The sequence below is a fragment of the Annulohypoxylon maeteangense genome (genome assembly GCF_022496945.1).
Source record: "Annulohypoxylon maeteangense strain CBS 123835 unplaced genomic scaffold GGS22scaffold_1, whole genome shotgun sequence".
Taxonomy (NCBI): domain Eukaryota; kingdom Fungi; phylum Ascomycota; class Sordariomycetes; order Xylariales; family Hypoxylaceae; genus Annulohypoxylon; species Annulohypoxylon maeteangense.
In genome coordinates this window covers 1,426,100-1,453,131 of record NW_025953248.1, presented here as the reverse complement: position 1 = coordinate 1,453,131, position 27,032 = coordinate 1,426,100, and the positions used below count along the sequence as shown (strand labels likewise).

The 27,032-nt window shown below is 46.9% G+C and overlaps 7 protein-coding genes across 7 annotated transcripts; 3 read left to right on the top strand and 4 right to left on the bottom strand.

Moving 5' to 3' along the window:
- Positions 1-2,975: 2,975 nt before the first annotated feature.
- Positions 2,976-3,636, bottom strand: GGS22DRAFT_5624 (uncharacterized protein). Its single transcript, XM_047967430.1, has one exon. It carries the CDS (start codon positions 3,467-3,469, stop codon positions 3,026-3,028), a length of 444 nt encoding a protein of 147 aa, XP_047823725.1. The 5' UTR covers positions 3,470-3,636; the 3' UTR covers positions 2,976-3,025.
- A 168-nt stretch (positions 3,637-3,804) lies between these two features.
- GGS22DRAFT_183238 (uncharacterized protein) lies at positions 3,805-5,082 on the bottom strand (the record flags this gene model as incomplete). The annotated part of the gene is made up of 2 exons (XM_047964067.1): positions 3,805-3,941; positions 4,005-5,082. 2 exons carry the CDS (start codon positions 5,080-5,082, stop codon positions 3,805-3,807), a joined length of 1,215 nt encoding a protein of 404 aa, XP_047823724.1.
- Positions 5,083-11,999: 6,917 nt separating this feature from the next.
- GGS22DRAFT_5604 (uncharacterized protein) lies at positions 12,000-12,936 on the bottom strand. The gene has a single exon (XM_047967423.1). The coding sequence runs from the start codon at positions 12,724-12,726 to the stop codon at positions 12,232-12,234; it is 495 nt and encodes a 164-aa protein (XP_047823723.1). The 5' UTR covers positions 12,727-12,936; the 3' UTR covers positions 12,000-12,231.
- A 3,646-nt stretch (positions 12,937-16,582) lies between these two features.
- Positions 16,583-18,510, bottom strand: GGS22DRAFT_5596 (8-oxoguanine DNA-glycosylase). The gene is made up of 4 exons (XM_047967421.1): positions 18,337-18,510; positions 18,082-18,269; positions 17,807-17,964; positions 16,583-17,748 (listed from the first exon to the last, which is right to left on the bottom strand). The coding sequence occupies exons 1-4, from the start codon at positions 18,453-18,455 to the stop codon at positions 17,002-17,004; spliced, it is 1,212 nt and encodes a 403-aa protein (XP_047823722.1). The 5' UTR covers positions 18,456-18,510; the 3' UTR covers positions 16,583-17,001.
- A 279-nt stretch (positions 18,511-18,789) lies between these two features.
- Positions 18,790-21,030, top strand: GGS22DRAFT_5589 (uncharacterized protein). Its single transcript, XM_047967418.1, has 5 exons — positions 18,790-18,997; positions 19,072-20,264; positions 20,323-20,584; positions 20,634-20,845; positions 20,898-21,030. The coding sequence occupies exons 1-5, from the start codon at positions 18,970-18,972 to the stop codon at positions 20,922-20,924; spliced, it is 1,722 nt and encodes a 573-aa protein (XP_047823721.1). The 5' UTR covers positions 18,790-18,969; the 3' UTR covers positions 20,925-21,030.
- A 522-nt stretch (positions 21,031-21,552) lies between these two features.
- Positions 21,553-22,538, top strand: GGS22DRAFT_5591 (heme oxygenase-like protein). The gene has a single exon (XM_047967419.1). The coding sequence runs from the start codon at positions 21,656-21,658 to the stop codon at positions 22,448-22,450; it is 795 nt and encodes a 264-aa protein (XP_047823720.1). The 5' UTR covers positions 21,553-21,655; the 3' UTR covers positions 22,451-22,538.
- Positions 22,539-22,905: 367 nt separating this feature from the next.
- GGS22DRAFT_177040 (Mad3/BUB1 homology region 1-domain-containing protein) lies at positions 22,906-26,607 on the top strand (the record flags this gene model as incomplete). The annotated part of the gene is made up of 3 exons (XM_047963485.1): positions 22,906-23,898; positions 23,991-24,390; positions 24,503-26,607. 3 exons carry the CDS (start codon positions 22,906-22,908, stop codon positions 26,605-26,607), a joined length of 3,498 nt encoding a protein of 1,165 aa, XP_047823719.1.
- Positions 26,608-27,032: the final 425 nt, after the last annotated feature.

The window sequence follows — 27,032 nt, the reverse complement described above, 5'->3', positions numbered from 1 at the left end:
TGAGGTCTGAGGTCTTGAGCAAGAAAAGGCCAGCCCACATCTCACATTAACGCCGAGCTCGCGACACTCTTTTCGATGTATGTACCCAGGCACCATTCACGTGGAAATGTGCCATCAGGGTCTCCCCGCTACTCGAGAAAGACAGTCGGGTAATGATCTTCGCTCGCACGCCTGTTGATGGGCTGTGTAAGCCATGACCCAAGTCCTTATATTTCTATGATTTCTTTTCAGTGGGCGAAAGACACACGCACAACCCCGGTAACAGGTTTTTCTCTCTTCGCAACGTTTACAATAGTGGTTCAGGAGATGATAGATCTAGGATGGGGATGCTGAATAAGACGCTATAAACAGCAAAGATTGCTGACGTCGTCGTCCTTCGTGTCAGCCGCGCTGTCCGTATTAGGTAGGTACACTATCCCTCTCCGGATTCTCCTTGTGGAGCCAGAAACAAGAACGGTCGCCGAGCCGATCTAGGAAGGGATCGCGGCTCTCCCGCCCCTTATATATATAGGTTAATGTATTGTAGGTACTCTGTCTCATTGTCTCTCCCGCCCTCGCGCGGAGAACAACCGCGGTATGCAGGACCAGCGCAAAAGGTCTTAGCTAGGTCCTCATGTCTTAGGTAGGCATATACGTGTATGGACAGGTTTAGATGTAATTGTAATTGTAAATGCGCGTAGTCGAGTTACCCGCCCGGTTTTTTTCGAGGATCCTGTTCGAAAGCCGCACGCGGGGAACTAGACAAGACGGGATCAACGAGGACCGTCCGGGCGCGTGATATAGTCATCATGACACGATTCTTGTTTACCGGTTTTCTTATGTATGTATGTTGTTTTAAACGAGCAGCTATTCCGCCGCCCGCCCTGCTCTCTCTCTCTCACATGAACAGACGGGCAGATTAGGATATGGAGAAGGAGGGGGGGAAGGGACCCGGCAACGAGACTAGTAGATTATGTAGCGATTCAATTCAAAAAGGGCGGGTAGAGCGAGATTACTGGTTACCTACTTTGGTAGGCTGAAGATACGATTCCGGTTTCTTTATATTCGGCCTTAGGTCAGGTATGGATGTATGTAAGAAGGAATTCGGTACGGGGCTAGGCTGGGGCTAGGTAAACTAGGCTGCTAGGGAGGTTGCGAAAGTAGAAATCAGAAAAATTAACTTAGATAGGGTATGGTCCCGCATTGCAACGGGCGTCCGCTGGGCGGCGCACTAGAGTAGCGTCGCAGCGTTAAGCGTGTTTCATGTTTTTGGGAAAGGGAGGGGAGGAGGGATTGGGGGGGAAGAGCCGCTGTCATGTCACCTGTCTGTCTGCGCTGCCAGGCTTGCTTGTGTTCGTTTACTGTACCTAGGCTGCTAGGCTGCTAGGTACGGTTTATGCGCATGTGGAATGTGGGAATGGGTTGCTAGCGATTGACGATCCGGGATGATGGGGGGAGAGGTAGGGAAGGAGACAAGGATTAGGGGCGGCGGGTCTAAAACAGGCATTATTGTTTAAATGTACGGGTTAAGGAAATAGCGACAGGTTCAAGGTTGTTGCTAACTACCGCCCTAGGTATAGCACGTATATATATACGGTTTATAGCGTATACCAATTGTGGTATTAGGCAGGTACGTACCTTATTATCCTTACAGATTACCTGGGCTGTACACGATTACTTACATACCCTAAACGGCCAATGAGATGGCAAAAGCTGCGAACAGCGAGAGAAGGTTCTGACACGATATCTCGCAGGATAGATAAAACGGGGAACCGAGAAGAGAAGGCGACCAAGTAACCGGCTTCTATTTGTCGGTCTTCGCATGTTCGAGTTGCGAATTTACGGGATATATGCGTACCAGACATGGACGATTCCCGGTTTTTCTTCACTCGAGTGACAGCGAAGGAACCGGCATGTCGAGAAGCCAGAAAAGGGACCAACAGCGAACGCGAAATCGAAAGTCTTTTCGAACCTCCTATAACCGTTCACCGAAGGGGGGAGTTCAATCTTTGGGTTGCATACATGATGAATACGCGTGTATGGGTGTGGATGGGTTTTATATACGATGTAAAAAGAAAAGGATTACAGAGGGAATTTGTGTGATCTCGTATGTAATATCTGTACGACGCACGAAATATCTACGTAGCAGTATGACAGGTTCTTTTTTCTCCCCCCTTTCCCCCCCCCCCCCTTTCTCTTGCCGGTATTTGACGAGACAGCGCAACCAAAGCAGAAAGAGCGAACGAACGGTATTAAAGTAGCAGTATAATATATAAGGTACCTATGTATGCGTATATGTATGAATGAATGAATATATGTACGTACGGTATATGTAGGTGGTAACCGATGGGATGGATAATAAAGTGGGAAGGGGAATCCTCCAATAGGAGGCGCGGACTTTTTACCAACATATGTCAGTCGCTTGCGGGAGACGGGGAGATAGAGCCCGCCCGTTTGCTGTATAATATCTATCTACCCTATTATATTCAAAGCACTCTAAGTGGATCGTCCTTACATATGGTATGGTATAGATGATTTAATATTCAAAGGGTCCTTAACATAGACTATGTAAGAGATTTCCACATTCGGGCATCCCGATCATTGAAGGAGTTGAGTAAACAACAGTGGATATAGAGTCAAGGTTTCCCCAGCTCGCCTAGCCGGTTAGGCAGATATCGTACTACTTATAGGTATACTTAAGTATACATATACTCCTGACAAGAGGGGCGCTTAGTATACATAGATCTGACGAAAATATTGGGTTCGAAGCCGGCTCCGCTCTTGATACGTTAGTTCTATTTTTCTAACGACGATCAACCTGGGATGAGATCAGATAGCCCCGTCACTAAACAGTCGGGACGATGCATGAAAAAAGGGTCAGGTACAGGTAGCTGTCTAGATCGTAACACATCTCGAATAAGCGTTCACCTGATGAAAATAAAGACTTACTGGGTAGATTGGTACCACGCGGATCATGTGCGATCATAACCATAAATGAGCAAGAGTAAATAGCATCCGATGAACATATGTATATATATTTCAACAATTAGATTACAGAGGCAGTAGCGAATGTAGGTATCCTCGATGGAAGATGCCAAATGAAGGCATCTCGCTGTCGAGGATGAATGCTCTGCCTTCCAGGGGTATATGCGAAGCTAGCTAATAATACAAGTTTGTCTTCTCTTCGCTCTCGCTCTTCCGTGTCACTTTTGGTCTCTTTTTTTGTGCTCGCTCCAAGAAGCTGCCGCCACGGGAACTCTGCGAAACGCCATAGGCAGCTGTCGCTTCTCAACGTAAACGAATGCATGCGATCTTCACCCCGCCCCCTATGATCCCGATGAACCTGAACGCCGTCTGTGAGGGTATCTCCTCGTAAAACAAAAGCAATTCCAAAAACCCCCCCAGATGTGTCGATGTGTGTGGCCATACCCCAACCCGATTGGCAGCCACGAGCGATGGACGCGAAGAAGACAATAATAAACAATGCCATAAAATGAGCCCACCCAAATCTATAAGCTCATCAATGCAACCTGCGCTTCGAACTCTCCTGGATATCACTCCAACCAGCGGCGCAAACAAATTTCGATAATGTCTTGGTACAGGATACGCAGGTCCGGAACCTGCTTTTTTTTGGTTTTCGATAGCATCAGGCCGGATAAAATAGATGCTGATAGTCTCCTCTAAACCCATGAGACCAATTCAAACGTGACTCAACATAAGGTATCCGCATAACAAGGACATTCGTAAAGAATTCTAAATCGTAACCTTGAGTACAGTCGAACATATTTTCTGTCATGAAGCGTGGATTTTTATTTTTTGATTCCTTCAGTCGGAATGATCATCGTGGTGATCTTCTGATCCAGCGTCGGACTTGGCATCGTTTTTATGTACTTTGCGGTGTCGTCGTAAGTTTGATACAACAGAGAAGTGTCTCCCACACCCCTCAACTTCACAACAGAATGCTATAATTCGTTCATATCAGCTTTCGATCCTGATCGGGATACAGTCACTCGCTCTACACTTACGCTTTTCGCCGGTGTGACTGTACATATGCGTTTGTAGTGAGCTTGGTCGGGTGAATCGCTTGTCGCAGACTTTACACTTATGCTTCTTCTGAGTACTAGATGACACCTTTGAGCTAAATTGTCCCATCATCGATTGAGGAGCCGGAGGGGGTTGGGTCATTAGATTCGGTCGGGGTAACGTCCGAGAGGTAACTGATTCGATATCAGAACCTGCCGTCGAGTAATCGCTGACCGATGAGTCTACCGATCCTGCATAATAACCACTACCGTAATTACTTGCTGATGAGATAGATGAGCTCGTGGAATGCGTCGACGGGAAACCGTATGAGTCAGTGGAACCTCTGCCGCGATTACCGGGAGGGTATATGGCTCTAGGAGTCTCTTGACTCATCGCCAACATACCCTGACCAGCGTCAAGAGCATCTGCGAAGCTCCTCCGATCGTCGGCTGGAAGTCCTCTGTGATTCATGTCAACCAATGAATTCCGGTGTGGGCGGGACGCGCCGCCTGAGCCGGGATCGACCATTGGCAGCGAGGAAATTGACGATTGTGAATACCTTCGATTATCAGCTTCTGGCGCAAGAGCGAAAGTTGAGCGCATGGGCGCCGGTGCATACCCGGACACGCTGTCATAAGAACTCGGCGACGCCGAGTACGTCGCGTTTACTGGAGAAGCCGCCGTCGCCGTCGCGTACGCGGGTTCTCCGTATGCGGCTGACGTGGTTTGCATTCGGTTTAGGTTTAAGAGATCTTGCGGCATATTGAGTAAGTCCTGCTGTCCATAAAGGTCCGCCATGAGAGTGCTGCTACCTGCTGAAGATGCCGTCACCGGGATGCTCCCGTATGATGCCATGGAGGCACTGCTATTGGGGCCCGCCCTCGCGGCGTGCTGCTTTGCCATTGAGTCGAGACCGCCCAAGTTGGCATTGAGCCCTTGCGAATACATGCCGTGACCACCATGTTGGCTGGTCGAGCCCGCGGCCCACGGGTTGGTAAAGTGAGGAGGGTTGGAGTAGGAAGACATGTGGTCGAAGTTGAGGGCCCCGAGTCGTGATTGATTATCAAGAGTCATAGTCATCTTCGACACAATATATCATAAAAGAGAAATAAGAGGTTGGAAGTATGAAGGCTTTCCAACACTTGGACCCGACTCCTATTTTTTCCCCGGTTGTAAATAAAAAAGAGTTAGAGGAAGTCTGGAATAGTTCGCTGATCAGATGCGGGATCCCGAAGGGGACAGATTCGTGTCACCTTGCCGAGGCGGTGACTTGTCTCTCAAGATCCAGTGAAGAAGATCCGTCACGAGCTACGGGAGGGGGATCAGCGAGCCTTAAGTGTGTTTGGCAGGACAGTTAAGGAAGTATGCGACCAGGAACCCCCGAGTAGTCGGACGAAGGTACACGCTGGGGCCAGCCGGTACTTTTCATAGACCCAGCCCAATCGTATGAAGCTTAACGCTCTCCAGCAATTGGGACAGGTGGAACCAGTATCCTTAGCCTACAAGTAAGTCCAGTGACGACGGTGAACAGATTGATCGACAATCCAATGTCCCGTACTAAAGCAGGTCGGGGCAGGGTTGGACACACTGTAGGGTGGTGCACAAGAAGGACGGTAGGGTAGGATATTGAACAGATCGAACCAGGGCTGAAATTTGAAAAGATGGTGTCCAATTTGATAGAAGCCGTTTTAGGTCTTGACTGATCATGAGAATGTGGAGTTCGGTGGCTCGTTTCAAGACCGAAGCGTACAAGATCAGCAGCGGCCAGATATCCGGGAGGTCAGATGTACATATAACTCGAAAGTCTCTATGTATTTTTGTTACAGGTAACCCAGGTAAACTGAACCTCGCAGCACGATTTGTTGATCCTTTATATGTAAGTAAGGTATCTCTCTTTTGTTCGAGACAGGGTATAATGTTGTTATTTTTGTTGCCGTCTCGTCGATGTAAACCGACGTCGAGATGTAAGATATTTCGATATTTCGTCGTAGACGAAGTGAGAGATGTCCAAGCGGGAGGAGGCACAGTCAAAAAGAAGGATGGCCAGGCTTTACATACATAAATTGTCCCTCTTATTATTCGACTTGCCTATGGATGTATTTCAGGTGGCCAGCTAGTACGTCAACTAGCAGCATTAGACGACTAAAGAAGGAGAAGGGGATTCCAGCGCGGGTTGTTAAAAAAGTAGCCAGGGTATCAGAGTCCCCTCTAACTCCACATATGAGAGTGATAAATTGGGGCGAGTGGGACACAGAAAAAAACATTGAACCACAGGGATCGAATACTACTACAGCGTATGTAGAATGGAGGCGGAGGTGGAAGGGAAAAAAAAGTGGTTGATGAGAGAGAGTAGAGAGGTACGGGTACGGCTGCTTAGTACATAGGACGGGAAATGCCATTCAACTAACTAGGAGGCATGTAATAAGAAAGCGCCGTACACTACAACAGAAACTGCGGTGCGAGGTGCTTGCTGACTGGGTAGGTACGGCAGGTACGGTACCTAACGCAAAAAGGAGATGAGAACATTGAACATGACAGGGTATTGCTGAAAGTAACGGCAAGGGTCTAAGGCTAAGGCTAAGGCTACGGGGGTGCGCCGTTGAAGCTAGCTTTCGATAAGTACCGGTACGGGTGGACACTATCCTGGAGAACCCATCCTTGGCGATTTCTATACTAATGGATGTATTGTATGTACACAGGTAACTAACTACCTACACAACTACACACATAACACATAACACATCCATAACATAATAAGGCTCATTCTTAGCTTACGCCACTGATGCGGAGGATGGAAGGATGGGAGGATGGGGGTTGCCGTTATGCAGGGTCTGAAAGACCGGCTTTCGCTTTGTGCTTTATCACAAGTTCTTTACTTACTTTTTTTCTGGCTATTTTTCCCATCCTCTTTTTCGAGTGCCGGCTCTAGCGAATCTATTGCAGCTACAAACACCCACCCCATCTGATAAATCAGCTCGTCCTTTCTGGCGCCCAGTCGGGGAATATTGGAAAAAAGAAGTTGGGGTTTCCAAGTAGCCACGCTACTACCTAGTAGAAAAAAAGGGTACGGAATGCTTGCAGTCGGGCTTTCCATCTATCCCATCTGTTCCACTGCCTGACCCTTTCTACCTTTTCCATTATGGTGTCTTTGGTGGGAAAGGATGAAGCTAAGAGTGTCCTAGCTTGGAGTTCTTGGCAAATAACTACGTCATGTGGTGTGGGAATAGTAATTGCACATATTTGTGATACTCCACAAAAGTGGTTCTCCTCAGAAGTGAGCGATGCACCTGCTTTTCAATGTGTCCCAGACACGACATCATTGAACCCACGTTGCTGACTAAAAAAAGTAGTCGTACCTAGTAGTCGGAGTTGTCTGTCCCGGTATCAAGGGATGATTGAATAAGTAGGAAATTGTGGCATTGGAGAAAGAAATTCGTATGGCAGCATTAAAAATTAATCCCTTTTTCCATCATTGCATTTTATTTTCCTTTTTTTCTATTGCATTGGAGAACACCAACATAAAGCTAGGCATGCCTTCGGTCCGGCACTAATTATTATTGTGGCGGCAGTACATATGGTGTTCGTGTTCAGCCGACGATATCTTGGCATTATTGGATGGACTGTGATTACGGCACGAATGATAAGAACACTTACCTAAACAGCTAGAGTGAACCCAGTCTATCTTACCAGAGGAATGATAATGACATTGAAATAATCGACGTCTATTAAGTACGGTGAAGAAGATTCAAATAATGTCCTCGGGATGAAACCGAGGGTTGCATGTATGACGATATCTTCGAGCCAGTCGGGCCAGCTCCTCGAGTCTATGAAGCTAATTAAGCGGTACTGCCTCGGGGAAAGTTGACGGTTATTGCTCAGCGCTCACAGGACTGACGTCGTCATTTAGGATTGACAAGCGAGAGAAAACCTGTGCAAGTATGAAGTATGACGACGGCGCCCCAAGATAGCCCTGCCTTTTGGCATCTAACACGTTCCTTAATAGGGGGAGAGGGGGGGGCTATCTGGGTCTCAATCTACCAACCCGACAACTAATACATGGTAAACGAATATGTAAATCAGTTGGAATAGACCATAACTTTCATTTGCTTTGATCCATGCGTCAATATGTCAATACGTATGGCGATATCTACGAGTGTATAGACGAGAGGATGATCGCATGAATGACAACTGTAGAACATCCATTGTCAATCCCCTAGCTCATTGGCCTTGCTAATGAGCGAACACCAGGTTACTGGGACAGACAAGCCACGAAAGAACTCTGCCGCGCAAGTATGTATTATGAACATGAAAATCAATAGTATTAAATTCCCGATGTAGGGAAAATACTAACTGGTCGGTGTTTTACCATTTTGAAGTTTGGCGCTTGTCTGCGATGAATTGTGCTCCGGGTTGAAGATAGATACCGTTACACTAACCTCTGGACGGGGATCTCTTGGCGATGACCGGGGTGTCGTCATAGTTGTTAAAAATTCGGGAGAAGGATTTGAGGTGTCTAATGCGAAAGACTGTTGATTGGTTAGATTGCGCTTAGCGGGAAATACGACGTAAGCTAGCTTTTTAAGTATCTCCACAAATTGGAAATGACACAATCGAGCAATTATCAATGGATGAAGGATAATTGAGTTATGGCCAATCATATTAACAACCTAATAAAAGGTAACTGTGGATTAATATAACATGCCGGGGTTGAGGACCTAGCAAGTTGAATGGAAAAGATAAATCAAAGAGGACCCTGAGATCAAACTTAATAGCCCAGAAATAATAGTCTTCTTTAGTTCTTGAGAAAATCAAGGGTAGGTACACTTGATAAATATTTAGGTACTTGGGTACAAGTGTAGTTTGTGGCATGTATGCAGCCACACGTCCAGATCACGGGGATCCAAGTTATCGACAATAAATTCTTCTTCGGAATTAAGCACATACTACCTACATGTAATGTTATGTGCATACCCTTACCACCCATTGTGTGGTTGAAAAGGAAATGCTCAATCGATTAATAGAGCAGTAGTTTACGCCATCTTTAAATTACTTATTAAACGCGTACTTGTCTAGTACCCAGGTTGCACGACTATAAAACGGCAGTTTTACGATTGAAACAACGTCATATGCCTGAATTGGTATCATCGTTAAGATGGTTAAGATGGGGTTCTTCAAGGCTAAAACAAGGCTTGCCTAGGTGGTGAACGGCGTTCCCAAGCGTTCCAAGGTCTTTTTAAGCTTGAATTTAGCGGAAGGCCAGAGCGCGACCCCGGGCAAACCTTCGGTGGTTTAAAAGAATGAATCGAAACATTGAATCAGATATGACAAGCCACCTCACATATTTCATTATGTATATCTTGATATCCAGTCCAGCGGCGTCATGCGAGTCAAAACGCTATCAAAAAAAACCACCAAGCCCGTCGCCTCTAGAGTCTGGACCGGTTAACTTGTACCTGATCGTCCGGTTGTACATATTATCACGGTACTAGTCTGTACGTACATGGATATCATCAGCAAATCTTCAAAATTACGGATACCCTCATTGCCTAAACACGTGGCCGGCACGAAAGCATCATCGAATCCCTACAAGAGTCGAAAGATCTAGGTACCGAGTTGTTAGTGTATGCATGGTGAGATGACTTGCTCGTCATTTTCGATCACGACAGTGCCAGGGCAGGGAAGAAAGTAGTCGAAGTACATACATCCGCAGATACGTAGTGGCGTCCGATATTAAAACATATCCGCTCGTGTCTATCTCGTGTCTATCGTGTATATCTTACATAGTACACTCCCACCTTGCCCTGTCCGCCCACGGTCTTACCGCGTAGAATAACACATCCATGCTGCGGGAATCAAATTACATGCACGTGGGTAAACGGGTCAGTTCCAAGGTTATTTTACTGCTACTACGTAGGTCCCGAATGAGGCTATCTCTCATCAGAGTCATCACATTTCACACACATCATGTGAACTTTGAAGACCTCTTTCCCCATTATTGATTCGGACATCTGCAAGGTCCCAGGACGGCTCCTGGTTGGCGAAAGTGAACGAACACCGTAGCAACGACCTCACAGACGTTCGACATTCGACTTCGACGTTCGGTTCGTCCAAGAGTCCCTGCATCGCGACCACCACATACCCGCAGACCAGGTTGCATTTTTAATACTATGAATTCTTTGACCGCTTGGCATTCATCTCTTTTCATAACATTTATTCTGTTTTGGACCTCGAACGATAAGGCTAGGTCAGGTTTATTGTCTCGTTACGGCAAACTATTGCAACTTGTCAGCATACATGCATACACGCCTGCACGCCTGCACACCTGCATGGCACTTGCAGGATACCTTGATTATGGGTCTAATACCTACCTAGTAGCTAGCGGGCTAGGGCTAATATCAGCTGTATTCTGTATAATATTAATGCTAGGCATGTACAATAATATGTTTAATCTCTCTAATCTGTTTACGAGAAATAGCATGCTGATATCGACGTCAAGACCCAAAATGGACGAAGACGGCTCGAAATTAATATACTAAGCTCGAAATTTGTTTATTAAGTGCAGCCATGTGGTTGTATTGGCTAGGTATTTAGATATGTAGCGGTTGAGTTCCTTGGCAACATTGAAATGCTCAATTAGATTCCCGAGGAAGCGCGACGCTGGTGATCAGCGATGTGTCAACGGCACTTCCCTAAGCCACAAGCCCGCTTTCCCGCTTTCTGGGTATCACCGATAGATTCATCGTAGCTTCCAAGGTTGTTTCATATGTACATCGTACTATTGAGTCTACCATTTAATACCCAATTTCTAACTGCATAGGTACTATCGTTTATTGCATACGCACACCTCGCACACTTCAAATGTTCCAAGTTCTATTTTGTCTTTTCTCGTTCCTCTTTTTCTCATCCTCTCTTCTCCATACGGATACCACCACATCCATACACACAACACTCTTCCATTTTGAGCCATTGAATCCGCACGGAAGAATCCTAGTCGTCTTCTAGAAGTTCGATGATGTAGACTCTGGACAAATTGCGAAAGGTGATTTATCTCCAAATTACGCAGGGGATATTGGCTTCCACTTTGGTCAGCCCCGGGACATGTGATGGTCCAGTAAGAGAAGAGTCGGGCATAGCCAAGGAGCAAGGGTACGTTTCAAATAAACATTCGACTGGCATTCCCCAAAAGTCGCATTAGCAATACCACTCAGACCCCGGCAGTTTGTCTGGCATATAGTCGTCGATCATGACCTATTTTGGTTATTATATACAAGACGGCGTCTTTAGCGCGGGTCTGCCGCATCAACGCCCCTTGCACTCCCATCTGCAGCTCGACCATAACGGGAATCCATTCTGGGATAGCACATTATTGCATACCTTACCCGACGAGACATCACCAAGAGTGAACCCCTAATATCAGTATGCTTTAAGGTTTCGCTCCGACTGATGTTATATGGATGATTGTTTTCTCTCTAATTACAGCGAGGAAGAGCCGCGAGGCTCGTGTGACGAACAGGAAGACATCATGAATTCTAGAGGATTAATGGATGCCGGCGGACAGCCAGGGGCTAATCCAACAGCGCCCGCCCACACGGCAGTCCATAGTAGTATCAAGGATCCGGGAGTCTCTGCCTCGCCTTGGCAATACGCTTACTGTGAAGGGGGGAGAGAGGACCCGTCTACAGCGTACAGCGTAGTGAGAAAAACAGTCTTAGCAACGGCCTCAAGCTTTTTGGAACAGCGTATTTACATACATACACGCACATAACTGCCACCTACCTACATCTACCACTGCCTATTACCTCTATGTAATAAAGATTCAGAGCTGGAGGCGACCCCCCAAAAAACCCGAGGGTGGACTACCTAGTACAACTTGGTATTGAGGGGAACCAGCTAGCAGCGCACCCACATTGCCGAAGCCGGCCGCTGAGAAGAGAATAAGACTAAGAGAAGTTGGTCGGCGACCAAGCTCGACGAGGGTGCCATTAGCAAATTTCCAAATTTCCAAATTTCCCTTGTGAGAGAGCCTCTCCCCCCAACACTTATGCACTAATATTTTGGCACAAGGATTCATTACTTCTTATGCGGAGCCTTTTTGCACACGATGTCTGCCTAGGTTGAAAAGCCAGCCAAGCTCTATTCCGGCTATTTGAGATATCACACTTTTTTTCGTTTTCATTTCGGAATCGTCGGTTAGTGCGAGCTATTGTATCAGACCTCGATAGATCCAGATCAAATCCTTCGTGGCAAACATAGGAGGCGCATAACAAGTGCTAGCAAAAACAAAACAAAAATGAATCGCCGCCTCGTAAAACGAGGGAATATGTATAATATGAATATTCTTACACCGACAAGGCCGACGATAGTTTCGTTCATACGGCTCGGACTTGACAAGAAAATTGGTAGATGAGGCTTGCAACCGAGCCATACCGACCAATCAAATCGCTCTACGCGAAATAAAGACTGGAACCGAGACAACCTATTGCATCTCGGGCTTACACGGAAATGCACTTTACGGAGATTTATCCAGCGAGCATTAAAACATGAGAAAGAGTTAGCTCGGGTCCGGTAAAGGTCTTCAATCCTCCGAGACACCGACGACGGATAGGGCTGCTTTGCAGATGCGTATGGGGAAAATAATACATAACATATGATAATATCAATGTTAAACCTGTACTCTGGCGCCGCCATTATTGGCGCGTGGGGTTCAGATTCATTCGTTGTCATCCATGACAAGTTGAAATTTGACGTGGCTGAATACCATCACTTTTTTTTTTCTCTTTTCTTTTTCGATCAAATATTGACCGTGGAGAGACCGAAGACTGATCAATAATTATGATTAAATTTTTGTTCTCGAATATTTACTATTTCGGACGTGGGATCAAACCGGCTAAGGATCAGGATCAACCCTAGTACTATAGTTCTCACGCATCATTCAGCAATGCAATGAGAGCAAAACAAATCCTTCGTGTTTTGATGCGACTATGCTGGCGCCAATGTCTTGTAAACTTACGCCGCATTCGCGGCACCTCTTTAGCCTAAGCCTTGCGTATATTCGGCGCAAACGATCAATGACGTCTACAGATATCTCGCTTGTCAAATTTCAACCCGGTTATATCAATAAACAAGTCTTAAGAAAGACTATTATGAACTGGGTATGAGCGAAGTCGGGTTCCCAAGGGAATCTACTATGATTATGTCTTGTTTCACATCCAAGTAAATGTCAACTTGGTTCAATAACTAGGTAGGTTATTGATAATTCATCTTTTACTAGGAGGCCTCCGCGTATCGTGGTTAGTATAGCCCCTTGTTCACACTTCCCTCCCTTCGTATTAGAGTAGGAATATAGACATCGACACTAGGTTGATACTAGCTAGCTGGGGGTTACAAATAAGATGATGAATAATATTTCCTGCCACTATCGAACGTTTTAGGATGACATCCCAATCGCGTAGTTTCGCGCATTAATAGTAAAGCGTCGATAGGAATCACTCATCTTTAACAGGTAGTTATTGACGAGTTGTAAAAGCACTACGGAGTGCAATTAACTCACCAAGAATAGAATAAGCATGAATGCTCAACAAACACATGAAGACATACATACATCCCTGGGCTGAGCCGCTCGAGGTCCCTGTAGATCAGAGTGGTCGGAATCCTCTTCTGCTTCTGGAATTTTCGGAACGAGCTAACGATTGTTTTGTAAGAATCAGCTTAGCAACCCGTTTGGGACAGCTCAACACGAGATGGAGAGCTGATACTTTTACTAAGAAGACATCGACGGAAGTGGACAGTTCATGTAATTACCTAGAATACTATGTGATAGAGTAGCATCGAGATTTCAATTATAAAAGCTTATGCAGATGATATACACAGGCATCATGTCAAAACACAGTTGACTAATAATCATGACTACCCTCTTCCGACAATAATATAGTGGATGATGAGATAAGTGTAGAGGAACCGTACGAAGGTCAGTCGACATTTACTAGTTATGTGGTGCCGCAGTCCCAGTTGGTGCCCACTCGGCTTGGTCTAGAATTTCAAGAACCGGCATGTTTCTTCTAGATCACTCGCTCATTCATCACTGCTTCTTCTCATGTCAACCGGTCAAAGATGTACATTTGGGTATTGTCCTTCCTTTCAGAGTCGCATCTGCTATGCATGTTGGTAATCTTGTATGTACAAGTCTCCTTGACGCCCGAGGAGGCTCTGACAATGGCGGGGCAAGGGTGTAGATCCTTCTTCCTTTCGAGTCCTTCGGTGCGAGGTACTATTACCTAAGACGGCAGTCGTAGAACCATCGCGCTCCAATCTTTGGTTATGCCATTAGCGTATGACGAGATATGGAGTTTTTCTGACACCCACCGGGATAGTCGACGATAAAGAATATTATAGGGGCAACGATTAGATAGCAAAGCTACCGTGTCCTACAGGAATAGATGAACTGACCAACTCACCATACATTAGACTTGTCTTGTCTATACGAAAGGAGCAGCTCCTCAATGAACCAGTTGTGGCTAACGGACGACTTTATGGTGTGTGGCCAATACAAGGGGAATCGGGAAGACATTTCTTCCCTATGAGGGAGGTAGTCCCAAATTGTGTTCTATCCGTACAACAGAGTTACCTATAGAATGATGTAGACACATGATAGAGATCCACAAAGGGGTGCTCGGATCTTAGCATCAACAGTAGACGAATGCCAGGAGCTATACAAATGATATACAATAGCCAAGCTGCCCTTATTGTGACGTCTTGATAGCTACCTTGCTATGCATACTTCAGTATATCAACGTGAAACTTCTAGGCAAGAGAAGATACCCTATAGCACAGCCCAGCTGTGCCTTCGACCAGATACCAGGTAACGGCGTTGTAGCAGCGAATACGAGTTTAAGCAAAACCCAAGCTTTCGTAAATCTCAACAGTTGGAGACCCGGACACCAACGATCCCGGGTTTATAACATTGTCCGCTAATCCGGCTGAGACCTTGCGGCTAAATTGTGCAACGTCGTACGATGCCCGCCGTCGTCGCGGTCCTGCGGAACATAGCCGATACGTCTAGCAGGTTTTTGGAGAGTAACCCGCGGGCGAGGCAAGAGATGTCGTGCATCTGTGCCTCATCCGCGGGGGCTCAAGTTTGTAAAGGGTGCCTTAATATAAGCTGCTCTGCCGAACAGCCTCTTCATGCAAGACGGCTCTCCGGTCGGTCATGGGAGGAATGTCACGTTGCACAGGAACCTCTAACTATACGGAGCACCGGTAAAGGTCGTCGTGAGGTAGAAATCAAGATTTAGACAGGTCTTTGTATACTACAGAGTCGCGGCTGTGTATGACCCTCCATGTTCCTTGGATGGGATTTGTTGCCTGTGGAATAGGATAAATAACATTCTAGTAGATGATGAGCTTCGATGATCTTCATAGTTAACAGTATGGTAGAGGAGGTGAATGAGCAACGTTCCGTGGCAATTCTAACATGCCCATGTTATACGATATAACCGACTGGCCTAAGGTAATGGGCCAGCTAGTTCTAGTCGTTAGTGAGGAGGACCGAAACTACCTGTCCTAACATTGCTAAATCTAGGACAAGTAGAATACGTTTGGTGATATACATGAACCGTATCATACATTTGCTCCGTTGTGCATGTAGGACTGGACAGATACAGAAACAGGAATAAATTGTGTGTTTGTCTAAACACTCCAGTGGTCCTTATGGATATCGCCTATGCTAATCACAGTGATAAATGCCAGCTTCCGTAAAGAACTCTCATCAGGGGCCTGTCTAACGATATGTGGAATCGATAGACTATATCTTCCTGGGCATTTGGGGACCCTCGAATGAATATCAAGCCGCAAATGAATCTCAACTCTAATCCTGGATGCTGTCCCGTATTCCCTTGACCACGAGAATATGAATATGGGCAACCTTCTGCCCCCGGCCGACGAGCTAGCGAGTGAACGATAGAAGCTTCGTACTTTGGTAGTTGGATGCGAGAGAGAGTAGAAGTCCATAGGTCATGATGCCCTAAGGTGTTTGAGACAAGCCTAAGATAGTATTGCCCAAACCTTTCGTTCCACGATTTCCGAGGCCAAAGACCCTCTACACGGAGATTGTGGCTCTTTGACCGGGTGCTCCTGGGTCTCCCCTAATAAACACTGATAGAGTCACCTCTAGTTAAATGCTATGTCCCCATGAATCGACCGGGTAATAGCTAAGTTGTATCCGTGGAGGATAGAAACCTTACGATTTGATTATTGGTTGAGTTCAGGTTCGACTAAGGCTAGCGATCGACGGCGAAGGGAGAAAGGAGAAGAGAGCGGGATAACACGGGACCTTCAATCAACCAAGTTAGTTATTCGAAGCTCATGTTACGCAGGTAGGTAGCCACGAGTAAGGTTGCAGTCCCCAGATTTCCAAAAAGGAGGTGGTGAGATGTTGGCAGTAGTCCTCCCTGAAACGAACTCTATAATTTCGTCTATAGATGAACATATAGATGTATGATTCGTAGGAAAAGTAGATATGCGACATATCGAAAGGTCCTTGAATAACCCCGGGGTTGACCTATGATGTGTGCGATACGAGCTTTATTGGTAAAATACACGTAGAAATATATAAGCGAAGCAAAATATGGTGATGGATTTGGGTGATTTTCTATAAGATGTGACGAAGCACAACGCGAAGATGCGCATAATGTTATATCTTCAGTGATCTAGGGTACACGATCTATCCGAAGAACCTCGGTATTGCTCACAAGAGTATTCGATTTGAGCTATGGAACGATGATTCGAATATGCTGATATATATGGGTATTCTGTTCTACTCTCTGGCGAATGATATCCAAACCCAAACTATCAAGAGGGTTGTATGATTATATATATGCAGAGATAATGATGAACTCCAGTGTCGTGGAAAGTATGGGGTATCATTGAGTTGTACAATTTAGTATAGCAAATGGGAGAACCGACGATATTGTCGAGCAACGTTAGATTAGAGACTGGAACTTATTAACTCTCGGCTCGGCGCCTTTTGCTAGCCCGTATTGACCTTGCGGAGGTATGCTCTTCAGTCTTGACCACTTCCGTTACTTCAACCTGGCGTCTTTTTCGGGAACGACTTGTAGACTTAATGGTAGCGATGTCTTCTTTAACCTCCTTCACTTCAACTTTGATATCGACCACCTCAGCTTTGCCCGATGCTTGTTCCGAGAAGGACTTTAGGTTTGCGGTGAAAAGCACCGACTGCGCCCACCCTGCTTGCTTTCCCCATATCTCTCGGAAATGGTCACCGACAGCGTCATACATAGCCTTGGAGAAGGTCTTCGTTTTGACCTTACCGAACTTGTAATCTCTCTGAGCAATCTGCCACACGTGGGTGTCTACGGGGATAGCCTCGTCCCATCCTAGTCCCATGAGGCAGACGCAGTCCGCAACCTTTGGTCCGACTCCCGAGAGAAGAAGCAGCTGCTCATGAGCGAACCTGTAGCTAGGGGACTCAGCGGCTTCATCCGCCTTCATCATTTGCCAACCAGGGTTGTCGGGGTTGATTAGGCTCTCAAGCCACGCTTCGGGTCTTTCCTCGGTAACTAAACGGGCCGTCTCGGCGATGTATTTGGCCCTGTATCCGAAACCGAGCTCTCTGAGATGAGCCTCTACCTTTCGCCCACTCAAAGCTTGAGGAGTAGGGAAATCATGAAATGCTTCATCGCCAATGTGCCCAATTAATGGACCATAATGGATGCAGAGCTTATGGACCTATGATATGTGGTGTTAACATGTGATGGTGGAGCTAGGAGAAACGGTCGTGATGTACCATTTGAGAGATACGTGAAATATTATTGTTGCTGCTGCATATGAACGCTATTAGTGCCTCCCATGGGCTTTGGCTGAGAATTCTGATTCCTGTAAACTTGGGGGCCTTCTTCCGAAAATTAGGATCAGAATTAGACCATTGGTCATACAGCGCTGTTACTGTTGCATTTTCAGTTAGTAAAAAAAGTAAAGGGCTTAGATAATTCTATGACTATTTAACTGTGTATTACTTTAAAGATATGGAATGTATGGATGTTATGGTCTGTGTTTTCTTACAGTCATGCTTTAAACTAAAGTAATGCCTGAGGAGGGCTTCGGTATCGTCATCACTTTCACTCTCTGGCTCGCCTTTTATAGGTGACGGAGATTTAAATGATGATGGAGTAATTGAAGAAATCACCTTGTAGTGAAGATGAGTTTTATCCTGCTTCAATGAGAGCAATCGGCCATACAGAACACAATTCCTAATGATAGACAGTCTTAGTAATTCATTCGGAGATATTGAAGATTAAGTAGAAGAAGATGCGTTACCATTCATCGTCTATTTTCCGCCAACGAAATGATTGTCCACAACGGAGTGTCGTCTCAATGCACAAATCAGTCAAGCTTAAAGGCAACTTGCGCCATTCTGATATTCGTATGGGAGCCATACGGTTGCTGAATTAAACGAATTGTAGAGATGTGTGAGATGGTCATGAAATAAATGTTCGATGTTGACTCTTCCAAGGTTGTTTAGATGCATTGAATTTAAATGCTTAAAAGGGGTTTAATTCTTCAGTGCTGTTGCGCCTCTTTCCAAGGTTCCCTTACTTTTACTTTCTATCATCCCAAAAGAGGAAAGCGGGGCTCTTATCTGCTAAATCTAAAGCAACTAGGTCAAATCAGGCTTAGCTAGATATGCTTTGTGCTGCTCGAGCCACTCAGCGGCTGCAAACCTCCGACGTGAACCAGCCAAAAAATCTATTTTCTATTTTCCAGCCTCGTTGCAGCTCCACTGACTATCAACAGCTCAACCTAACATACATGCATCAGAGCTCGTTAACCTCCAAGTTCTTTCAATTCCCATCCACTTTATTTTATCACCATCTTAACTTTTCATTCACGACTGTTGACTTTCATTCATCCCTTCCGAACTGCATTTGCACCAGGGATTGAATCAACATCATGAACGGTGATAGCTACACTGCTCGAGGTAAGAAGCATTCATTTTCATCCTAATTTCTATTATCACTATTGAAAGCAAATTGATTAAATGTCCATTTATAGATGGCCGGCATGGCTCATCTCGAGAATTTACTCGTGATGATCGGAGAGATCGAGGTGACCGAGGTGATCGACGAGAGCGACGACGAAGTAGATCGCCTCGTCGGTCGCATCGTGACGCGAGAGACGAGGATGCCTATGCTTCCAGCCGTAGTCACCGAGACCGTGAACGCGAGGACCGATATGGTGGTGGTGCTGGCGGCGGTGCCGGAGGCGGTGGTGGTGGTGGCAGAGATAGAAGAGACCGAGAATGGGATCGCGACCGTGGATCGAGAAGAGATGGTCGCCGCGAAGATGCCGGCGGCCGCCCTCCTCGACGCGACCGCGACCTGTTCGATGATCGACGTGGTGGCGGTGGCGGCGGTGATAGACGAGACCGCGACAGAATTGAGAGAAACCGAGATGATGACCTCTTCGCTCAGAATCGACGAGGACGTAGCCCAACACCGCCACCTAAGAAGCGCGAACCAACCCCAGATCTTACCGACATCATCCCTGTTCTAGAGCGCAAACGACGTATGACACAATGGGACATTAAACCTCCTGGTTATGAGAACGTTACCGCCGAACAAGCCAAGCTATCTGGCATGTTCCCCCTACCGGGCGCACCGCGACAGCAACCGATGGATCCTACGAAGTTGCAAGCTTTTATGAACCAACCTGGTGGTGCAGTTAACAGCGCAGCACTGAAGCCTGGCAATTCCCGACAGAGCAAGAGACTCATCGTTTACAACATCCCCGCCGGTTCGACCGAGGATATTATCATGGGTTTCTTCAACCTCCAATTGAATGGCCTCAACGTTGTCGAGAGTACCGATCCCTGCGTTTTGTGCCAGGTTTCCAGAGACCAATCGTTTGCACTTCTCGAATTCAGACACGCTTCAGAAGCTACAGTTGCCCTCGCCTTTGATGGTGTCTCGATGGAACCTGACGAAGTTGCGAACGGTGCTGTCAATGGTGGTGGACGTGGTTTGAATATCCAGCGTCCTAAGGATTACATTGTACCTGCCATTGCTGAGGATGTCCCGTACAAGGCTGGTATAGTTTCGAATGTTGTCATTGACACCCCGAACAAAATCAGCATCGCGAACTTGCCGCCGTATCTTACTGAAGAACAAGTCACCGAACTTCTGACCTCTTTCGGCGAACTTAAGGCGTTGGCCTTGGTCAAAGATACCGGAACTGACGAATCTCGAGTAAGTTACCCCCTTACATTTGAATATTTTTGAATTTCCGAGATCTAACGCTAGACAGGGCATTGCATTCTGCGAATTTGTCGATCCTGCTACGACCGACATTGCCATCCAGGGCCTCAATGGCATGGCCATTGGTGACAACAAGCTCAAGGTGCGGAAGGCTAGTATTGGTATAACCCAGGTAGCAGGCGTTGAAATGGGTGTGAATGCTATGTCTATGCTGGCTGGAACCACCGCCAATGACTCAGAGGAGACACGCGTATTGCAGTTGTTGAACATGGTGACACCAGAAGAATTAATGGATAACGATGATTACCAAGGTATGTTTCATTTTCTGCCTTTCATGTTCGTTTTTACTAACTTGGATAGAAATTTGCGAGGATGTTCATGAAGAGTGCTCAAAGTTTGGCCAGATCATAGATCTTAAGGTTCCTCGACCTACTGGTGGTAGTCGGCAATCTTCGGGAGTTGGAAAAATTTATGTCAAATATGACACGACGGCATCTGCGAAGAAGGCTCTACAGGCTCTTGCGGGCCGAAAATTTGCAGACAGAACTGTGGTGACAACATACTTCCCAGAGGTAAGCATATCCATTCTTTGTATGATGTTTAGTACTGACCTATTATACGTAGGAGAACTTTGAAGTGGGCGCGTGGTAATGAAAAAAAGGGGTTCATGTAGTCTTTCATCCTGAAGTACGAACGGGATGGACTTTGCAAAGATGCCATTTGCGGGAAAAGAAGGCTGGGCTAACGAATCGCAAGGCTTATAACACTGCGAATTGTACAACAACGAATGTGCGCAATGGAGAGGCATACTAATGAGGCAATTCACAGCATTTTCGGACTTGAAACCACTGGACGTGTTCATTCATTGGAACGATATAATATTCGTTCGGGGTTTCCTGCATAAAATGTCAACCTGTAAAAGGCCGCATACAGAAGTTGACATAACTCTGACTGAAGAGGTAAGGTTAATGATATTTGCCGTTACCCAATCTTGTCCTCTTAAGTGAATGACAACTACTTCTATATCAGAGCCTGATATTATTATTTGTCTTGGCCGAGTCATCTACGCGCAGTAACTGTGTTGTTTCATCAGTGCGTCTGCTGATTTCGATGAAGATCTACGGAGTGATCTAAATATTTATATACGGAGAATTCGTCGACGACATAAGGGTTCGCCAATGAAACGTTAGCGTAGGATGATTTCATTATTACGTAACATTTCTTTGGTGAGTGTATAGTGGTTGCGCTTTAAACATGAGGTTATAACTACACATATATGTGTAGTTGCATAGCTGTGTCACTTATCGTGCCAAAGCCACCCGACCTTCTAAGCTGAGAAATCTAACGGACTTGTACGAACTATCACCATACTTGTATCTATCATGTCGAAACCAACAATATCGGAGTATCTACTTTCAAGCCCCGAGATAAGCGACCTGTACCAGCGAGCTACTCAATCTCAATTTCTTAGCCTCGCTGGCCAGGGCCGGCTATCCTCGGAGATTCTAAGCCAGTGGCTATCGCAAGACCGACTCTATGCCCAGGCCTACGTCAGATTCGCTGGAGGGTTGATCTCTCGTGTTCAGCTACCGACGAAAGTAACTGACCGGGATACCTCGAAGACCCTGGAATGGCGCATTTTGTCATTGATACAAACTGCTCTTGCAGGTGTTACGAGGGAGTTGCGGTTCTTTGAGGAAGCTGCTGAGAAATACGGACTGGACCTCGAAGGTCTCGGACCTGTGGCTGAAGGAGATAACTTATCAAATAAGTCAGCTGGCTTCGCACCCAACAAGGCGACGCAGAATTACATCGACTTATTTGATTCATTCGCCGCGCAGCCTCGTGGAGATGTGTCTAAAACACTCTTGGATGGATTAGTCCTACTCTGGACTACGGAGAAGGCTTATTTGGATTCTTGGACCTATGCAAAACGACAGGCTTCGAGCGACACGGATACTGGAGCGGATCTGGACGGTGGGGCTTTAAGGAAGGAGTTCATTCCTAATTGGACTTCTGACGAGTTTGTGGCTTTTGTGGATGAATGCCGGGAGTGCCTGGACGCGTATGCCGCCACACAAGTCGATGATACGGAGGAAGTCATTGCTGCAGGTTCCATGGTGCTTTTTAAGAAAGTCCTTGTCTTGGAGGAATCGTTCTGGCCAATGATCGCATGATAATATTGCTACCACCACTTTTTAAATCGAAAGTGTTGATTAACAGCCAGTTCCTGTACTTTTATAGACTTAGCAGACTAGAAGTAGGATATAATATCGAGTTACTGTGGGAAAATAAACTCTTTGAAGTCATAAATTAGGTTTAATGATATGGATATGTGATCAATTCGCTTAATTCAATATTCGTGATATCTATGGTCATCGCCCCACACTTTATCGTTGTCAAGGTAACGATAAGTGCCACAAGTGCCACAATCAAAATAGTCAACAACCTTGGAAGGGACAGGGGTTAAATTCAGTACCTATTATTTACACCGACTAACTCCACATTGCCTACCACTTGTCGCATGTTGATCTTCTCAACTTCAACAACGAATAATACTAACATTGTAGGTCTGCTCTGGTATCCTGAAGCAAGCCTCGCCATTGTCGCCATTTCCCTTTTCCAAATCAAAATGGCTGCTGGCGATCTTATCGATTTCGACATCATCGAAGGGCAAAAGGAGAATATTCAGTCCTTGCCCGGAGGACGATCGGCGAAGAAGCTTGTCGAAGCCTTCTCTTCGTCTCCCCTACACAAACTCTCGACGCCCACACCGACAGATACCAAGAATATCAACGACTGTATCAGAGCCGAGTACGAGGAAGAGATTGCAAATATTTCCGAGTCTGACGATCCCTTAGACGTGTTTGACCGATACGTGCGATGGACATTTGATGCGTACCCCTCTGCGCAAGCCACACCCCAATCGCAATTACACACCCTACTTGAGCGTGCCACCAAGTCTTTCATTGGTTCGGCGCAATACAAGAACGACCCCAGATATCTAAAGTTGTGGCTTCTCTATATTAAATTCTTCTCCGACTCTCCTCGAGAGACTTACGTCTTCCTATCACGCCATACCATCGGCGAAACCTTGGCTCTGTTCTATGAGGAGTACGCTGCTTGGCTAGAAAGCGCTGGCCGTTGGTCACAGGCCGAGGAGGTATACAAATTAGGCATTGAGCGCGAGGCCAGACCGGTACAGAGACTAGTTCGTAAATTCGGTGAATTTGAACAGAGGAGGGCACAAGATCCCGCTGCAGCGGACGCCCCGTCATCACCAGCGTTACCAACAGTTCGGCCAGCACTGATGGCTAAGGTCGACCCCTATGCCGCCTTGGCACGAGCTCCAGCCCCAGATCCCCAGGCCCCAAGACCAAATATGGGACTCGGAGGGCAATCCTCAAAGCCTGGGAAGGCTAAACTAGCGGTTTTTTCAGATGCTGGTTCCGAAGCAAGCCCAATGTCAAAGATGGGCGAAAGTTCGAAGGGTTGGGATACGATAGGATCATTAGCGGATCGTAAGAAGGAGAATATGGTGGAGGCAAAGCCTTGGGTGGGAGAGACGTTGACTACGCAAGTGAAGAAGAGTAGCGGGCCAAAGATGGCTGTATTCCGCGATCCTGTAAGTTAATATCTCTAACCCCAAGTGGCAATGCCCATTTGTTGATAACAGCAGGACTAATTTATGGCGTTTGCGCGGTTGTGTATATTCAGTCTATGTCGAGAATAGCAGAGTCTCATATTGTCATTGCCCCATCAAAGCACCAAGTGATTGTCAATCCCCAAAGTGGGAAAAGAGAGCGCGTTTATGTTAACCTCGAGGCTATCTACCCAACCCCTGAGGAGCCTGGTACTGAACTCAGCTTCGAAGAATTATGGGCTGCGAATCAAGGTTGGCTTGATGTATGCTGGGATGACGACAACATCGTAGAGGAGCAAGAGGAATTAACACCTCGAAAGCCAGAAATCGATTTACTAGGCCACAGAATGGCAGAGAAATTGATCATTCACCATGATGCTGTAGAGCTCGATGAAAATGGAGCAATTAAAGATCAGGCCAGGCCTGTAAAAAGTAAGAAGAAGAAGATGTTGGAAGTCAACGAAACCCAAATTAGTAAGTCACTATAACTACTATCCCCACCCTTGTCGTCACTGACCATCCTACGCGACAACTTTTTATGTTAGGCAACTGCGAAAGACAAAAATCACTAATTCTTTTCTTACAGTCAAAGCAAAGTTGGATTCACCGTCGGGACCAAAAATTAAAAAGAAGAGCAACTCTTATTCTTCAGAACCAACAATGACGATGCACACCAAGGCTGCGACTAACGAGATCTACGATCTCTTCAATGCTCCTCTTAAGCCCACTAAAGAGGAAAATGAAGAGAGCGGCGATGAAGATTATCTAACAGATGGCGACTACACTAGCGGTGGAGAAAGCGCCAATACAACCAGACAAATCTCGACAAGTGAAGCTGGCGATGATGATGAGACCTCCGATGTCAAGAGTGTGAGCGAGTGGTCGGACTTCACGGCCCAAAAACACGTCCCAAGAATCGAAGGTGACGGTAACGATGAACAGGAGGATGGAGAACAAGGTGACTCTGTGTTGTCTGATCTGATCGATACAAAGGATGACGATGATGAAGAATCCGAAGATTCACCTCCGAGAACTCGATTCATCCCCATTCCGCCTGAAGATTATGAAGCACCTACGCGACCATATAGGGACCCGGCCGAGGTGGCTAACAATCGCCTCCCGTTCATGACACCTATCACGGAACGTACAGAATCCTCTCTCGGTCTCATCACCGCGGCTAAATCTATCACCAACAAGGTTCTTAGTAAGAGGGATAGTCGCGACGACTTGACTGAAGAGGAAGAAGATGAAGATGACGAAGATTTCGGACCGCTGAGTAGCCCTCTACGCGAAGTCCTGAACGAGAATCGTTCTCCATTGAAGATCGCACAGCCTCTCCTGAAGAAGCTGAAAGCTGCCACTCCGCCCAGTCAACAGAAGGCGAAAGAGATACAGAAGGGACCAATTATTAAGGAGCTGCGATGCAATCCTGTCGACAAGGCTGTTCGAGAAGAGATCCTCGAACGTATGCATGCTCCGCTTACCTCGTATCCGGGTTTTTACGATCATCGCAGCGAGAGATGCGACAAAGGTGCCGAGGTTCGCAAATTCGCCAAAGCCATGGCGAAGGCAGGAGGCAAGAAAGATGGTGACAAGACAGGCACTATTCACTCTCTCCCTGTACTCGAGTTCCCTGAGATTATAGGCGAATACACCATCAAGCGAGAACTAGGCGCAGGCGCGTTTGCCCCTGTCTACCTTATCGAGAACTCGTCTCCAGATGACGACGATGCCGATGAAAACACACCACAGGTTGCCATGGGAAAGGGCGCATTCGCAACATCTAGCCGCCACACCCTCGAAGCCTTGAAAATGGAACAGCCGCCTACGGCCTGGGAGTTCCACATGATGCGCCTCGCTGCCACACGTCTAGGCCCGCAGCACCGCGCAACGGCCTCTATCTCAGCGGCTCACGAACTACACCTGTATCAAGACGAAGGTTTCCTAATCCTTCCCCTGCACCCCCACGGTACCCTGCTAGACGTCGTCAACTTCTTTAGCGAAGCCAACAAGGCGCCCATGGATGAGTCGCTCGCTATGTTCTTCAGCATCGAGCTGCTGCGCACGGTCGAGGCCCTGCACGCGAAGCAGATCCTACACGGCGATCTCAAGCCAGACAATTGCCTCCTCCGCCTCGACGACCCCACCTCCGCGTTGGCCAGTCAATGGCGGGCCGACGGCTCAGGCGGTTGGTCTGCTCGCGGCGTTGTACTCATTGATTTCGGCCGCGGCATCGACATGCGCGCCTTCGACCCGGACGTCCAGTTCGTCGCGGACTGGAAAACCGATCTTCACGACTGTGCTGAGGTCCGTGAGGGCCGCCCCTGGACTTGGCAGCTTGATTACCATGGTCTCGCTGGTACTATTCACACGCTCCTCTTCGGGAAGTACATCGAGACGGCGCGCGCCGATCAGGGTGGACTCGGCACTTCGGCGGGTAGACGCTACAAGATTCGCGAGAGTCTGAAGCGTTACTGGCAGACGGAGATTTGGGCCGAGTGCTTTGATGTCTTGTTGAATCCAGGCAGCCATGTTGAGGCTGAGGAGGGTCGCCGGATGCCGGTGAATCGCAGCTTGAGACGCGTGAGGGAGCGCATGGAGGGCTGGTTGGAGGTTAATTGTGAGAAGGGCGTTGGGGTTAGGGGATTGATGGCTAGGGTTGAGGGGATGGCGAAGGCGAGACGACATTGATGGGTGAATGCGTGAACGAAGCCCTGTCTTTGTGCCGGGAGGAGGTACAGATGGGAACGTGGCTATGAGATAAGACGAGACGGACGAGACTTGAACGGGCTTTTCTGATTTGCAATGCATGCATGGGCGGGCGTTGTGAGGGGTTGGGGATTCGCATTTCTCACGAGGTTCTGCGGCATCATCGTTCAGGGTCGCCGCCGCGGCGGTGTTTCTCTACTTGATCACCACCCCTCGTTCATATGGAACTTGCAGTCAGGATTATGGATGGTTGCTTTTGCTTGCTTGCTTACATACCCCCCATACCAGTAACGCCTTGCCTTGTTTTCTTTTCCTTTTTTTACAGAATTCGTTAAATACAAATCGTATTATGACACAATACTCACGTAGCTAAGCTCTTAGACCTTGCCGTGACTGACCATTCCCCA